Source organism: Diabrotica virgifera, chromosome 5 (assembly GCF_917563875.1).
Source record: "Diabrotica virgifera virgifera chromosome 5, PGI_DIABVI_V3a".
Lineage (NCBI taxonomy): Eukaryota > Metazoa > Arthropoda > Insecta > Coleoptera > Chrysomelidae > Diabrotica > Diabrotica virgifera.
In genome coordinates, this window is record NC_065447.1 from 18,920,154 (window position 1) to 18,938,473 (window position 18,320).

General features: G+C 33.8%; 2 protein-coding genes across 3 annotated transcripts in view; both read left to right on the plus strand.

Moving 5' to 3' along the window:
- The window catches only part of LOC114332530 (lactosylceramide 4-alpha-galactosyltransferase), a 107,199-nt gene that overhangs the window by 47,204 nt on the left and 41,675 nt on the right, over positions 1–18,320 (plus strand). The gene's annotated exons all lie outside the window — the stretch shown is intronic.
- The window catches only part of LOC114332540 (lactosylceramide 4-alpha-galactosyltransferase-like), a 53,645-nt gene that overhangs the window by 14,907 nt on the left and 20,418 nt on the right, over positions 1–18,320 (plus strand). For both annotated transcript variants that reach the window (XM_028282355.2, XM_028282366.2), the window contains exon 3: positions 11,984–12,226. In XM_028282355.2, coding sequence (XP_028138156.1) covers positions 11,984–12,226 — 243 coding nt within the window. The remainder of the gene's footprint in view (positions 1–11,983; positions 12,227–18,320) is intronic.

The following is an 18,320-nucleotide window of genomic DNA, read 5'->3' on the forward strand; positions in this document are numbered from 1 at the left end:
CGTTTTCATAATATTCCTTAAATCAAATACAGGGTAAGTCAAAATGCAAGTACATTATTTCCTTGGTAATTTTAAATAGAACACCCTGTATTTTATATCACTATCGAAAAGTACTAATATCGTACTTTAAATTTTATAAAGTACTCCGTATACCTTAAGTTATCAGTTTTCTAGATATTTTTATTTTTCCATCGAAGTATTAATTTGGTAGATATTTTAACGTTTACCAATAATTATTGTGAGTTGGCCATGATTGATTTGTCAGAAACTGACAGTTTGACATTATTGTTTATTAATTCAGTATTGGGGTACACCGTAAATTAGCAACAATTATTATTTAGTAATTCAGTAATTAATTCAATTTAAATTAGCAATAACGAATTTTACTACTGATGAAATGGTAGATATGATCTGGATTTTGGGGGAATGCAATAAAAATTCATTACTATCAGCTAGAATTTATCAAGAACGGTTTCCAGATAGGCGGCAACCGAGACAAGATACATTTGAAAAATTGAAAGATCGATTTAACGGCACTGGTTCAGTGAATTATGAAAAACATGAACGAACAAAAACTAGTGTGACAGAGGAAAACGAAATTAGTGTGTTGATGGCAGTTACAGAAAACCCACACACAAGTATAAGGAGTATTTCCAATGAACAAGAACTTAGTTACTACTCCGTTCAAAACATTCTATCTAAAAACAAGATGCACCCTTATCATATTCAAAAGCACCAAGAATTAAATAATGATGATTTTCGGAAACGAATAGTATTTTGTGAATGGGCCTTAGAAAAAATTAATGAGCAGAGAGATTTTTTTGATTATGTCTTATTTGGTGATAAAGGTGGCCCCCAAGGTCACCAGAGCTCAATAAAATGGACTCATTTTTTTGGGGTTACGTTAAGAACGAAGTATATAAAATACCTCCAACAACAAGAGATGATATGAAAAATAGAATCCGAATTGTATTTCAAAATATTTCCTTACAAATGCTTAGTAATGTAAGCAACTCTTTCAATGACCGCTTTCAAGTATGCATAGATGTTTTGGAAGGTCATTTAGAACACCTTACTTAAGTAAGATAAGTTAAAATTACTGTTGTTTTTATTTTTTTGTGTTGTTATTTTTTTTAATTTTCCGTCGGTTATTTGTTATAAATTTTATTTAAAATAAATTACTTTCTTTTCTGTGTCGTTATTTCTTTACTGAATTAATAAACAATAATGTCAAACTGTCAGTTTCTGACAAATCAATCATGGCCAACTCACAATAATTATTGGTAAACGTTAAAATATCTACCAAATTAATACTTTGATGGAAAAATAAAAATATCTAGAAAACTGATAACTTTAGGTATAGGGAGTACTTAATAAAATTTGAAGTAAGATATTAGTACTTTTCGATAGTGATATAAAATACAGGGTGTTCTATTTAAAATTACCAAGAAAATAATGTACTTGCATTTTGACTTACCCTGTATTTGATTTAACGAATATTATGAAAACGAATATGTTTTATAATTTTTAATAATTATTAAAAAACTATGGTTTCAATAGATCAATGTTCCTATACTCCTTTTTAATTATACAGGGAGTTAAACTTGATACGATTTTCAGGTAATATTGGCTATAACTTTTTAAGTACCCGGTATAACATAATAAAACTTTACATTGTTGTGATGTGGAAGTGAAGCAGATTTCAAATTTAAAATAAAATACAGGGTGTTCCATTTAAAAAAACATAAGTTTGGTCTGCCACCATCTTATGGAACACCCTGTAAGATTGTAACTAATTTTAAAATGTGGAGTTTAAAGCTGCCTACAATTTTTGTTAATAACTTTTTTTTGTAATTTTTACTATAACAGATCTACTGAGCTTCCTCACACTAATCAATCAACCTGTAGTACGTTCACTCACGGTTTTTGCTCTAAATTTTAAAAAACCACTTGGATTGACATAAAATTTGGCATACACCCAAAAATGGGTGCGTTTTTGAGAAATGGGTGAATTAGTCCCTGGGCACAGGTTACATTAGGGTGAGTTCTATGCACTTTTGGTACAAATACGTCTACATAAAGATTGTTCCTGGTTAAATTTCCTATCTAAATATAACTTTTTAAAGTCAAAGATACCTTTTTTACAAAAATATATTCAAAAGAAAAAGCACAAAGAAACCCAAAAGAAAGAAATTTTGTTTTTTGTCCCATAACTTTTGTCCACGGGGATATAGGTATAGATATTGCTTCACAGAAAAAAAACTTACATATTTTCTCTTTAAAATGATGTTTGGTAGAGGTTATTAGGATTTACAGTTTTCGAAATATGATTTTTCAAATTTCGCCACTCACAGCAATTTTAGGCAATTTTCCTTGTTATTTCGCAAATATTGTTCTGTAACTTTTTTCTACGTAACTTTAGGTATATGCAATGGTACACGTAATAGGAATAAAAATCAATTACCTTTAAAATGGTCTACTGTATAACGTTGTACGACTTTTTTTAAAGAGATTATGGTTTTTCAAGTTTTTATATTTTTAACGATTTCTTTTATAATATAATGTAAAAATAAAATAAAATTATTATATAATATATTATATATTATATATTATATATTATATATTATATATTATATATTATATATTATATATTATATATTATATATTATATATTATATATTATATATTATATATTATATATTATATATTATATATTATATATTATATAATACCTAATATAAAAAAATATTATTTTTTACATTTTTACGATTATTTTTGAAATTTCTCATTATAACTTTTTTTTTTTTGTACATGAATATACTATCTATATAGATATTGCGCAACAAAGAGGGCTTACTTTCTTTTCTTTAAAATGGCGTATCATCTATATTTAAATACATAATGGAAACCGAGTGATTCTTTAATATTTTTTTACCTGTATTATTAAAAATTATTTCTTTTACAAAAATTACATAAACATTAGTCTTAAAAAACATCACTTTAGTTAAAATTATTTAAACGTTGACATTTAAAAATTTTCAAAATCAAAGTCCATCTCTTCGTTAGCATTAGCTTCAATATCTTCCTCTGACACCTCAGTTATCTTAGAGTTCCCACAATTAGTACCCATGCACATGCACCCTTTGCAGAATATTAAACAACTAATTCCTATCGGTAAGACCCCATTTTAACAGTCCCCGTTTCAGCGGTTCTCGATTCCACCGACCCTTTTCAGCAGTCCCCGGTTCAGCGGTACCCATTTCAGCAGTCCCCGTTTCGGCGGTTCTCGATTCCACCGACCCGTTTCAGCGGCGCGGCGTTTGGTTCTGCAGCATGCCGTTTGAGAGGCATCGTTCAGGAAAATGAGTAAAAACAGGACCCTCTTGGGGACAGTAGTTTTGACAATAAAAAATGAATTTTATAAAATAAACAATAAATTGTCCCAAAATCACCCTATATATAGCTTTGCAATTGCATAAAAAGTAGGGAAATATAGTAAATAATTTGCAAAAAATTTTTTAGATTAATTCATGCAATAGTTTTTGTAAAATTGTAAAAGTTTATCCTAGAGACTAAATATTTAGAACATTATTCTACATAAACCAATTTACTTAGGATGATTCTGCGGGTACCTATCGAAAGAGGGAGAGCGGGTTTATCAAATCAATTTGTTAGAAGTAAAAAAACATATTTTTTCTACTAGCACGCGGAAAATCACATTTTCCGCACCAAAAAAAAGTGAGTAAAATTCATTTTTTTTTACAACCACTACTCAAAAAGAGCTTTTTCTACGCCCCATTTTTAAAGTTCCTAATATTACACCGGTTTGTTGCACTTAAAACGGCTGTTTATAGTTAGAGTGACAAGATGTAAAAAGGCATTAAAAAAAATGCCACAGCGTTAACTTTATTTCACGGTTTCCATATGCGAACACAATTATTGATTAGTCCAGTTAGTCCACAACATACCGAAAATAAATTGTCAAGTCACCTTTGACTTTGACAGCATATGAACTACACATGTTTTTACGTGTGTAAGTTACTTACAAAATAATAATAATTGTAAAATTCAATAACTTTTATAATAAATGTAATCAATTTAGTTTTCAGGGATTTTCCATTATTTTAAAGGGTCCTTACTTTTTATTATTTCACTGCATATACAATCCATAAATTGGATTATAAAATGTAGATTCTTATATAAAATCTTTTCAATTTTCACCTATTAATATTTGTAAACAATTGAAATATGATTTATTAAAAAACATGATTTATTAAAACACTTGATTTCTACTGGTCATATAAAACTATTTTTTTCTTTTTTAATGTGTATTTTTTATTATATATTTATCTTAATAATATACTTTATTTAATAAAATTTACAGAATCCTTACGAAATAATTGTAAAATTCAATAATTAAAAAAAATGTAATCAATTGATTTTTCCATGAATTTCCATCATTTTAAAGGGTCACAACTTTTTATTATTTCACTGCATAGGCAGTTCATAAACTGGATCATAAAATGTAGATTCTCATATACAATCTGTTCAATTTTCAGCTCTTAGTTTGTATGAACAACGGAAATATGATTTATTAAATAATAAATGCTAACTTGATTTCTGTTTGTCATATAAAATTATTTTTTCTTTTTTTATATGCATGTTTTCATCAGTTTTTCATTGAGCCTACATGCAAGCACGGAACATAAAAAATATCTAAGTTATTCTAATAGTTTATAAGCTAAAAAGTCAGGTCTTTTTCAAACAGTTTTTTTAATACCAATTTCAATAAAATGTTTTTAATACGTCTTAAAATTAAAGTCTCAAATAATCGACTGCGATCTGCTAAATATCTCACAGAGTCACTGTAGGGCAAGAACAGTTGTATACACAATTGCTCTCTGGGATAAACAAATTGAATAACTTATAAACTATTTGGTCGATCTGGTTGAAATTTAGCACACTTAAATAACTCAGTAAATTGACATAATTTAAAGTCATTAAATTTTACGTCATTGTGCAAAAAATAAAGTTATTAATATTTATAATTTACTGCAAAAATGAGGGTTTTTTGCAATTATCTCGGTCAATTGTTTATATATTACAATATGCTTACCACCAAATTAAAGAACTTTTTAAGATCTACATATTTATTTGAAACATTTTTCTCTAAAATGTACAAGAAACGTTTTATAGTCAAAAAACTGCTTTTTTAATTCTTAACAATTGTTTAAAAAAAAGCAAAATCAGCTGTACGTCTTCACGGAATTATCATCAGTTATCCCTCATCTACCGTTTAAAACTCTGAAAACCCTGTAGAACATTTTTACGTGAAATCGATGATTTTTTGCCTATTAACTGGGGTATATACCAGATACTTAAGATATTACCTGTATATTTTCAAACAAGAATAGGTTAAAATAATATCCTACAATCAGTGCCGCACCAGCACGTGGTAGCGCTTGTGCAAAACATTTAATGGCGCCCAAAATGAACAATTATTTATTGTAACCAAAAAAAAATAACTAAAAATTATTACACATGCAACAGGAAAATAAAGTAAGTTAAAATAATTAAGTAAAAATATATCTTTGGCGTAACAGCATAAAAAAAATTAAAGATATAGGTAGGTAGGAAACATGAAATACTTAGCTATTTTATAAAAAATTAACTTTTCGCGTTTTCAGTTTGAAAAATCTGTTTATAATATGGTGAATATCAAGTTGACGACTCTATAAAGATGGAAGATAAATTTATCAGCCGCCCTTGACTGATGGTCGATCTCAAATATTTTTTAAGTTTGTTTCAGTTTATAAAACGATCACTCAGCAGTGGTATCAGATATGGGCAGAGTGAACTGAATGCGAAGAGCTATTGCTAAATTTGTGTAAACTGCAGTAAATTCGTTTAAAAATATATTTTAAAACTTTACAAACATTATTTAATTCTTTTAACAAAGGCTGAAGCTGTATAATTTCTTCAATTAAATCGTCTCCCGTTATTATCTTATTTTTTTACAAATTTATACACAAAAATTTTAATGTGAGTTTTCTGTACTGTCGTTTAAACTATATAAAAATTTGAAAGAATTAACACGATTTTCCAATATGGAAAATCTATCTTTCATTGACTGAAATTAATGATTGGTTGAGAACACAATAAAAAAATGAACTTTGTATGACATTTTAGGATACAAAATCGGTTCGTCTTTGTGCTCGTAATCGAACTGTTTGCTTTTTTTCCGACGCCGAACTGTGTGTCTGGTTGAAAACTGGGCTACACATCCAGTTTCTCTGCAGGTTCATTTGCTGTAGTAATAACATCATTAAATTTGCTATCAATCTGAAACTAGAGCAAGAATTGTTTTAAGGGCGTAGGCCCAAAATTTCGCTCCAATGTGTTAATTCAATGTGTTAAATCAATGAATTAATTTTTTTCGAATTCTGAGAAAACTAATAAGAATTTTTAAAAACTTTAAACGCAGAATGGAAGATTACATTATTACCGAGTGCAGAAAGTCCCTTAGAATAACCAAAAAGTTTGAGATATTTGAAATTAAAAATCAGACTAATTTTTTTTTACCCCTGTAACCTAATAAAATAAACATTATAGAAGTTTTCAGGGACTTTCGGCCCTCGGTAATAATGTAATCTTTCATTCTAGGTTTAAGTTTTTCAAAAACACCCATTAGTTTTCTCAGAATTAAAAAAAATGAATTTAACACACATTGGCGCTAAATTTTGAGCCTAAGCCCTTAACTCTTGTAAAGCATTTAAGGTAGGCTGCATATTCATTGTTTTTGATTGTAAAACTTTGCTAACGAAGTTAACTTTCATCAGAACTTCACACCATACCTACATGTGGACTAAGCTTATGAATGTAAATGTTGATATTTTATCTCCTAAATATCTAGGTTGATATTGTAAATTAAGATCAAATTTATCCGGATATGTTATTATGTTATATCACATAAAGCATCTTACATTTCTATCAAATTTTTGTGCAATGGCTTTAAAGCATAAATGTTGCTGGACCGGATTTTCCTTGTTTATGCAGATTGTATAAATCAATACGTAATTTACCTGCCTTTGAAGTTGAGATATGCAAGGTGGTTAAATGGGTAAGTGTTGTTTTGACCTGCGTAAAATTTTTGTAACAACTCTAGTGGCGCTCCTTAATTGCTGGCGCCTGTGTGCGCCGCACACATTGCACACGTGGACGGCGCGGCCCTGCCTACAATAAAACTAATTACTTATCATTGTCATTTATTTTCTTATTGAGACCGCTCTATTGGGGACCGCGTTTATGGGGACCGCTGAATCGGGCACCGCTGAATCGGGGTACCGCTGAAACGGGGACCGCTGTATTGAGACCGCTCAATCGGGGACCGCGCTTATGGGGACCGCTGAATAGGGGTGAAACCTTCCTATCTTCCTACAACCGCAGTTTTTTGTACATCGTTTGGTACATTTACATGCTATTTTTTCAAGCAAAGTTTGTGGTGCAGGAGCTTTGACAGTAAATATTGGAATTAATCCATATTTTGCAGTTTGCAAGGCAGAGTCAAGTGGATCCAAAGTATTACCTATATAAAATAAGATTCAATCATAAGACACAATCACATAAAAAAGTTATAATGAGAAATTTAAAAAATAATCCTAAAATCAAAAATCGTTGCAAGTACTTATTACAATTTGAAAAAGCATATCTTATTCAAAAATAACCCTAGAATTTTTTATAATACACCATTTTAAAGTAAACATAATAAACTTTCTTTTTTATTATATAATATATACCATATAGAAAAAAAGGTATAATGGGAAATTTAAAAAATAATCGTAAAAAATATAAAAACTCGTTAAAAGTATAAAGTCTTGAAAAAGATAACCTCTTTAAAAGAAGTCGTACAACATTATACAGTACACCATTTTAAAGGTAATTGATTTCTATTCCTCTTACATGTACCATTGCATATGCCTAAAGTTACGTAGAAAAAAGTTACAGAACAATATTTGCAAAATAACAAGGAAAATTGCCCAAAATTGCTGAGAGTGGCGAACTTTGAAAAATCATATTTCAATAACTCTAAATCCTAATGACCTCTACTAAACATCATTTTAAAGATAAAATGTGTAATTTTTTTTTTCTGTGAAGCAATGTCTATACCTATATCCCCGTGGACAAAAGTTATGGGACAAAAAACAAAATTTCTTTCTTTTGGGTTTCTTTGTGCTTTTTCTTTTGAATATATTTTTGTAAAAAAAGGTATCTTTGACTTTAAAAAGTTATATTTAGATAGGAAATTTAACCAGGAACAATTTTTATGTAGACGTGTTTGTACCAAAAGTGCATAGAACTCACCCTAATGTAACCTGTGCCCAGGGACTAATTCGCCCATTTCTCAAAAACGCACCCCTTTAAATGGTAGCACTCCGCAGTTTTTTCATATATAGAGATTCATTGACCATATGAAATAATAAAACTCCGTTAACGTTGTAGTTCCTTTCTATAGTACATAATCAATAGCCTATTGGTTGTTTTGTTGAAAAATGAACATATTCACTCGCAAATAACTCGAAAAGTATTGACTTAGTGAAAAAACTGTATAGAGCAAAAGTTGTTTAGAATTAATCAGTTTATCCAATTCCGGACTTATTTTAAAGGTTTCTTCTTTCACCCCCAAAACGAGGTGAAACTCATCCCCAGGGTAAAAGCACATATCGGCACAATATAACTTGTTTTGTTTGACATGTTAGCTACGTGCATGCCAAATTTCATGTCATTCCAAGTGGTTTTTTTTAATTTAGAGCAAAAAACCGTGAGTAAACGTACTATAAACCGATATTTTTGCAATAATTTATTAATAACAAAGTAGGAACGTGGTTTAAGCTATCACGACTGCGACAATCGATTTAGCGTATAAAAATTCTATGAAAAAGTCTACAAACTTGCTGTAGATAGCGCATTTCGAGCTTTTCGGCGAATAAACAATTATTTTGTTATTAACAAAATAAGAACACATTTTGAGTAATCGCCACTAGTCGCACTCGATTCAGCGACCAAAAATACACCAGAGAAGACCTTGACACTATCAATTTATTTACAGGGCTTCTAATAATTCCTGAGAAATACGTAATTTTACCATAATTTGTTAATAACAATTAAACGCACCACATTTGGACTTCCAGACTACTTTCATCGGATTCAGCGATCCAAAAAACCCATATTACCATCATCAAATCGCGGCAAACTAAAAGTGTCCACGGAACCCCCTATGTTGCGACTAGACTATGTGTTTGTTGATTTTGTTCAGCTTTTGCTTTTTGACTCCAATGGAGATTCTGGATAACTCTTATATCTTATACTATTCTATTGTTATTAAAACATGATTAATACAAGCTCTCTGATTCGCTTATTGCTGTGAATCACTCCGCATTCCACTTGTGTGTTGTCAAAGTTTGTTGTATGACTTGGCTTTCGTTTCAATTTTCTTTAACTCATTTCGATATGTGCATAGTTCCCTCCAGTGTCTCACTTCCAGAACTTTGATATTTCTCATGACCTGGTCTTTCCATCTCTCTCTGGGTTTTCCCCTTGGTCCCTCAGTTTCTGGTTTCCATCTGGTGATCCTATTAATCAGAATGTCGTTTTTCCTTCTCTCTATGTGTCCCAGCCATCTCAGTGTCTGTGCTTTATAGTCGAAGCAATAAAGCACTAAACCTCCGAAAAAAAAAGGACAAGACGGATCTTAATAATTATTTTTGCATTCGATTCGTGAATGCGCCAGGAAACTTTGTCACCCGGAGCCATGATATAATGTTGCAAAACTGTATACAAAAAATGCATTATTAAAGTGCATCTCAAACAGACAATAAAAAAAATTCAGGACTCGTCAATTATCGGCGGAAAAGAGCTCAATTTTGTTACTCGGAGGTTTTTGGGGTCGCTGAAAACGAATATGACGTCAAAAGTGATCTCCGGAGTACCTGGTGTCCAGGGTACCTACTGTTTACCTCGTCTTGTGGAGTTTTCGGCAAATTCATTAAAAATTAATCAAAAATCATTACTCGGGGGGTTTTTGGAGCCGCTAACGACGAATATGACATCGGAAGTTATTTCCGGAGTACCTGGTGCCCAGGGTTCCTACTGTTTACCTCTCTTGTGGGGTTTTCCGCAAAAAATTTATTAAAAAATTAGTCACAAATAATTACTTGGGGGTTTTTGGGGACGCTAACGACGAATATGACATCAGAAGCGATCTCCGGAATACCTGGTGCCCAGGGTACCTACTTCCTGTGAAGTTTTCGGCAAATTCAGTAAAAAATTAGCCAAAAATCATTACTTGGGGTTTTCGGGTCGCTGATGACGAATATGAGATCGGAAGTGCTCTACGGAGTACTTGGTACCCAGGGTACCTACTGTTTACCTCGTTTCCTGAAGTTTTTGGCAAATTCATTAAAAAATTAGTCAAAATTCATTACTCAGGGGTTTTTGGGGTCTCTGACGACGAATATGAGATCGGAAGTGATCTCCGGTGTACCTGGTGCCAAGGGTAGCTACTGTTTATTTCGTGACTAATGATTTTTGACTAATTTTTGAATGTATTTGCCGAAAACTCCAGAAAACGAGGTAAACAGTAGGTACCCTGGGTACCAGGTACTCCGTAGATCACTTCCGATGTCATATTCAGCGACCCAAAAACCCACCGAATAATGATTTTTGGCTAATTTTTTAATGAATTTGCAGAAAACTCCATAAGTAGTAGGTACTCTGGGCACCAGGTATTCTGAAGATCGTTTCCGATGTCATATTCGTCGTTAGCGACCCCAAAAACCCCCGAGTAATTATTTTTTACTTATTTTTTAATGAATTTGCTGAAAACTTCACAAGACGAGGTAAACAGTAGGTACCCTGAACACCAGGTACTCCGGAGATCACTTTTGACGTCATATTCGTTTTCATCGACCCCAAAAACCTCCGAGTAACAAAATTGAGCTCTTTTCCGCCGATAATTGACAAGTCCTGAATTTTTTTTATTGTCTGTTTGAGATGCACCTTAACAATGCATTTTTTGTATGCAGTTTTTCAATATTATATCATGGCTCTTGGTCACAAAGTTTCCTGGCGCATTCACGAATCGAATGCAAAGTAATTATTAAGATCCGTCTTGTCCTTTTTTTCGGAGGTAAGGCCGATTTTAGTCCTTTATTGCTTCGTTTATTAATAAATCTAACTATATTTGCTTCTTCATGGATCACTCTTCTTCTCATTTCTCCGTTGTCCATTCTTATCGGGCCCATAATTTGTCTGAGGATTTTCCTTTCGAATATTTTCAATTTTTCTTCATCTTTTTCCTTGAGGAACATTTTCTCAGCTGCGTACGTAACTCCTGGTCTGATTGCAACTCTGTATATTTTGAGTTTTGTATTTCTGGATTAGTTCTTATCCTTCATTAGCCTATGATATTTTCAGTATGTTTTGTTGCCTGCTAGTATTCGCTCCATTACTTCTTCACTTCTCTTATTTTGGCCATTCATTATTACTCCCAAATATTTAAATTTTGATATTTTGATTTCTCTCGTCATGTTATCTTCTCTTCTAGACCAGAGTAGATATTTTGTTTCTCTTTCGTTATTTACTAGACCTCTTTTCCGTGCTTCCTTTGCCAGGAGTGTTACTGCTTCTTTTAATATTTCCTTTTCTCTTCCCATAAGAACTATATTATCATCTGCATCTGCAATTACTTGTGTTCAGGAGTGGGCTATAGTTCCTTTAATTTTGCTGGTCTTGACTGTTCCTTATGTTATCAAAATATATACTACGTTATTTTTCATTTTCTCTCAGCAATTATATTACATAATTCCATTCCTAGGGTTCCTTTTCCCCTCATAGTACAATTTCTATGCTTCACCTAGACTATTGCACCCTGCTTCCAGTTCTTGCATAAAGTATTCATAGGAAATAATAGAAAATGATTTTTCAGGTATCTAACACTCTGGAAATATGGTGGCATTTATTTAGATTTGGATGTGGTAGTGTTAAAATCCTTACAGAATCTACCATTGAATTATGCAGGTCTACAGACTGAGGAACAAGTAGCAGCAGGGGTTATTAGCTTTGAGGCGGATGGTTTCGGACATAGTTTGGCTGATAAGTGCGTGAATAGATTAAAAAAAAACTTCAATGGTCAAATATGGGGAAGAAATGGACCATATATAGTTTCTGCGTAAGTAGAAAAATGTAGATTTGATTGCCTAGTGGTTCCAAACTTAAATAATATTCTATATATTGTATTTTGTCCTGCTAGCGAAATTACGTACACACACCGATTTTGGACAGCCGACTTTATATCGGCCGACCAAATTCCAATAGTGAACCACATGTGAGAACGGGAGAGAGCATGGTGCATTTTGCTCTCTCCCATGCACACACATTGCACACACGCCGACCGCTTATCGTAGCCGTCTGCTACCGTATCGCCGGCACGACCAGGAAATAGTGGCGTAGATGACTCAATACAGCATTACACACATGTATTCTTATCGGCAAATTCTAGTCGACAGATCGGTGAAATTGTAGGTAGGCAAAGAGGTGAGCTATATAAGAACTATATAAGGTAGGTGGCGACCACCTAGCAAGTCACATCCACGCGCTCATCAAAGACGTATGGCAAGAAGAGAAAATACCCGACGACTGGAAGAAAAGTATAGTATGCCCGATCTATAAAAAAGGAGACAAACTCCAGTGCAAAAACTACCGTGGAATCTCTCTACTATGTACAGCATATAAAGTCCTCACGTATATGTATTATAAACCAGCGGCTCCAACCACTAGCAGAAAATATTATTGGAGAGTATCAGACGGGCTTCCGACAAGGAAGATCGACACTGGATCAAATATTTACAGTCAAACAGATCTTGAGCAAAGCAAGGGAACACGATGTTGATGTTTACAACGTGTTTGTAGACTTCAAACAGGCATACGACTCAGTCAAAAGGAACAAACTATACTATATATTGGCTGAATTGGCAATACCACACAAGCTAATAAGACTCATTAAAGCCACAATGTATGAAACTCAGGCATGTGTACGAATACAAAACCACCGGACAGACTTTTTCAACATTTCGCAGGGACTAAAGCAGGGAGATTGGCTGGCCCCAACATTGTTTAACCTGGCACTGGAGTATGGGGTTAGGCAAATGCAAACTGGACGAGGAAATCTACTGACCAACCGAACGGTTCAACTGGCCGCTTATGCTGATGATATTAATATTATGAGTAAAACTTCAACAGGAGCACAGGAAACATTTGCAGAGTTAAAAACACAAACAAAAATGCTAGGTCTGCAAATTAACACAGAAAAAACAAAAATAATGACTCAGACGAGAAGAAATAGACTCCCAGAAAACATTATACATGAAGATGACATTGAAACGGTTGAAAAGTTTACATACCTGGTAGTAGATATATATGCCGACGGATCAGAAGATGGAGAAATACAGAAGAGAATAAGGCCCGGCGCATATTGAACCTAAGCGAGTCACAACCTGCGCCGGTGGGACGGGTGACCTGTGCAGTTATTTTTCTAGCGTGCCGCATATTGAACACAAGCTAACCCGACCGTCGGCTGTCGCCGTAACGAATAGAGACGGGCAAAATAAGTGCAAACGTGTAACAGTTACTATTGATACCGGTTCTCAGTGGTACTGAGTACAAATACTGATTACAAAATACTGATGTATCTGATCCTTGTACTGAATTGAGTAGGCAACTAAAAAACGGTAGTTCCGTACATGTAACTAGTAACGTTTTAAAAATATCTTACACGTCCCTAGTAGTCGTAGCGGTATGACTTTCGAAAACATCGAATTTGATCACAAGCGGGTGCATAAAAAGATATCTTACACTGAGTATTCTATTTCTACATACCTTTATAATAACAAGCATAAGTTAAACACTGCATTGATTGTGATTGCAAAAACGGTTCGCATGTTTTAAATAAGATTTTTGCTGATTATGTTTTTGCTAAAATATTAAATAACACAAAAAATACAATTCACAACCATCATTTAATTTTTAACGATAAACAAAAGTCTAATAAATATATGATGACAAGTTTAAAATTGATCGACTTGATCGACAATGATTGTGTGGATTTAGAAATACATACTAAACAATTTTTTGATCTGTATAAAGGGGATTATAATTATGACACAATATGGTACTCCTTATTTTTCAAATAATATGCTCTTGTAAACGCATAACTTTGATTTATTGGCTAAAGCCACACTAACTAGATCAGGGGTTCTCAATCTGTGGTACATGTACCACTGGTGGTACATTTCATTAGGTGCGGTGGTACACAAAACGCAAAACCACAGCCAATTCAGTATACTTGTAGTTAATTAGATTATCTACCTCCATAGATACTTCAGTTAGGTGGTACCAAATATAATTATAAGAATTTTGGTGGTACATGGCTCAAAAACATTGAAAACCGCTGAACTAGATACTTCACAAGAAAGTAAAAATAATTAACATGTAAAAAATTCACTGTTTTAATCAGATATACCTCGTCCAATTTACTTACCGTTGCACGTCATCCGCGCCATAGCCTGTGACACGATACCAACACGAAATATTTAGGCGGTGGGTGTGTTCTTTTTTAGAATCAAAATGATTCTAAAGGTGAACACACCTACCGCCTAGATATTTCGTGTTGGTATCGTGTCACAGGCTATGGCGCGGATGACGTGCAACGGTAAGTAAATTGGACGAGGTATATATTATATTCCCTACTATTGCAATAAAATATTACAACGAATAAACGAAAACTTGTAGAGTAGTGCTGATTGATACAACAGAGTAATAAAATATTATTCATTCAAGATAGTGTAAAATATATCGCCGCTTATTCATTTCAGATATTTCCATCCCGCAAACAAAAACACGTAAAAATATACATCTGGCGGTGAGTCACCCGTCCCAAGGCCCAGAAAACTGTACGTTGACGACAGGCCTTCCCAAGCTCGACCTGCGAACGCATGGACTGATAGTAGGATGCGCAGAACGGTCTACGCAGTCCACCGACGCAGGTTCTGTCTGGCTTAGGATCAACTTGCGCCTGGGCTAACGCAGGCAAACAGAGCTTATTTTGCCCTCTCCCATATATTTCGGTCTAAAAGTGTCCACCGAAATACAAAGATGAGAATCTATAAAACCTTAATTCGACCAATAACATGCTATGGCAGTGAAGCCTGGGTCCTGAAAGAAACATCCAAAAACAAACATACTTTTCGGGAAAGTACTTAGGAGAATACTAGGACCTGTGAGGGAAAACGGAATCTTCAGAAGTCGATACAACAACGAGCTTTATCAACTTTATAAAGAAACGCCCCTGTCAGACTTCATTAGAATACAAAGATTGGAATGGGCCGGACATGTGATAAGAATGGGAGAGGATAGGCTACCAAAACGAGCACTGAATGCTAGATTGCAAGGAAAGAGACCGGTTGGGAAGCCACGAAAGCTCTGGGAAGACACAGTAAACAGCGACGAACAAGCCCTTTTAGGAGTCCGCGTATGGAGAAGAGCAGCCACAGACAAGCAAGGGTGGAGGCAAAAAATAAAGGAGACCAAGGCTCAATTTGGGCTGTAGTGCCGTAGAAGAGAAGAAGAAGCAGGTGAGCATCTGAAACATCTTAATGACCTTCGACTGTGGAGATCGACTTCACGGAGACGATTTGTTACACAGTGGCGGCTCGTCAGAGGAGGCAACGGAGGCTTGACCTCCCCATAAATTTTTTACACATTTTATGTCATCTCTGGGACATAATATTTCTATAATGATTGATGAAATGTCACTGTTTCGTTTATTTTGAATCACGAGAAACAACAAGCGCTCGTACTAATACAAAGTGTAAATTATTGCACACTTGTAACTAACGCATCTAGAACGCATCTATATACCCAGCTATACGCTGTGAGCAGCTCCCCATATCCCTACCAAGGGAGGCAGAAACCAGACTCGACTCCGTTGTGTTCTAAGTTACGACACACTTCTCGAAACCAGCAATATAGTTTCCTATGCGTACAATAATACACGATAGAGAAATGTAATATTATATCGCTTCACGTCATACTACCCAGAAATATAAAGCAAGGGAGGCTAAACCAGAATTAGGCTCACTTGTGTTTTTACTTATATTCTAAAAGGAAGTTATATTCTAATAGTCAGGGTATTTCTTGGTGTGATTTTATGATTTTATTTTTTTTAATCTAGTGTTTGGTGAATTTTTGTAATTCATATATTTTTATTTGTGTTGTTATTGGCTTGGTAAGGTTATTTTTACAATTTATGTACCGTTGTTTGTTTATATAAAATGGATAAGTTAAACGAAATCAAAATATCTGAAGATATAATTGACTGGCTGCTCAGGAATAATTTTAATACTTTAAGTATATACATATAATAAAGCTTATATTATTAGAACCTTAGGAAGACCACAGCCAAATTTAACTATTATTAAATCCTCAGGTAATCGTCAAAATCGTGCATTTAATATTAATTGGTATAATAAATGGGACTGGTTAACCGGGTCTATTAAGAGGGAAAAAGTTTTTTGCTATCCTTGTATCTTATTTCCAACACAAACGGAACATACAACGTGGTCTAAAATAGGATATTCAGATCTAAAAAATTTACCTCGTTCAACTGAAAGACATTCCAAATCTAAAGATCACATATTTTCGTCGTGTAAATTAAAACTTTTTGCTAAACAAAATATAGTAACTGCTTTAGATACAGCTCAAAAAGAGGCCATACTTACTTACAATAATCAGGTTTTGGGGAATGGAATGAATTTAAAAAGGCTTATCGATATAACAATCTATTGGGCTTCGCAAGAATTAGCTTTTCGCGGACACGATGAAAGTGATGATTCCATTAATCGCGGCAATTACAAGGAACTTCAATCGTTGTGGGGTAAATATAACTCAAAATTCGAAAAATTTCGTTAATTTTAGATTTAATCCTGTTTTTATAAAGTTCTTTTAGTGTCAATAATTCTAACAATATTATTATTATTAATTACAAAAGCTATTCTTCATCTCAGTTATCAATGCAAGCATGCGGTAAGAGGGAGGGTCCCCGTAAGGTGAAATGTAAATAAAAATGGTCAACAACAAATGGAGCCTTAAATTACATTTTTGGTGCATTTTTTTGCTAATGCAAATGTGTCTAGATTTTTTATATTAGAGCCTCCCCCATTGTAAAACTCACGAGCCGCCACTGTTGTTACAGTATCATCACCTGGTGTGCCTGCTGCATGTTGCTAACCAATTCAGGTGCTGTAATTGTTGGTTGTCTTCTAGCGGTTACCACTAAACATCGGTCTTGAGCTACAGTTGTAGGGCGCTCACGTCCAAGCTCACGCGCCAAGATGACGTTTGGCTGAACTTCCAATGTTACAAAAATGTCTTCACAATTATTGACTTATAACACTTTGGGATACCACCATGTCTTCTTCTTTAAGTACCGTGCCCAAATTTTTAGGCGTGGGTAGCTTCCATAACAATTTGCCGATATCGTTCTCGATCTTGTGCGGCATGTAATAATTGATCTGCTAATAAGCCAGTCCATTGACGAAGGTTTCGGAGCCATGAATATTTCTTCCGACCAATTCCTCTTTTTCCGTCGATCTTTCCATTGAGTATTAACTGCAGCATCCTGTATCTGCTACCTCTAATTATATGCCCCAGATATTCAAGGTTTGTCTTTTTTTATCATCTTGATTAAATCACCTTCGCCTTGACCTACTCTGTTTAAGACTTCTCTGTTTGAAATGCGTTGAACCCAAGATATTCTGAGCATTATACGATACGACCACATCTCAAAGGCTTCTAATTTGTTCATCATGTTAACCTTCATGATCCAGGTTTCACATCCATATAGTAATACAGGATACATATAACATTTTAGGAACTTGATTCTTAGTTGTAAGTTCAGCTGAGAGTTGCTCAGAATAGATCTAAGTTTCATAAATGCTCCTCTTGCAATTTATATACGAGTTTCTTCATCCGGATTTAGTGTCTCGTTTATCCAACATCCTAGGTATTTAAAATGGTTAACTTTTGTTATTGGTTCATCACTGACAATTAGTTGCATAGGGCCGACCGTCTTGTTTACTTAACTAAAGTAACTTTGTCTTTGTTGTATTTATGTTAAGTCCGTTATTGGAGCATTCTCTAGTGACTGGATCTTTAAGAAATTGAAGATCTTCGATATTTTCAGCCATGATCGCGGTGTCGTCTGCATA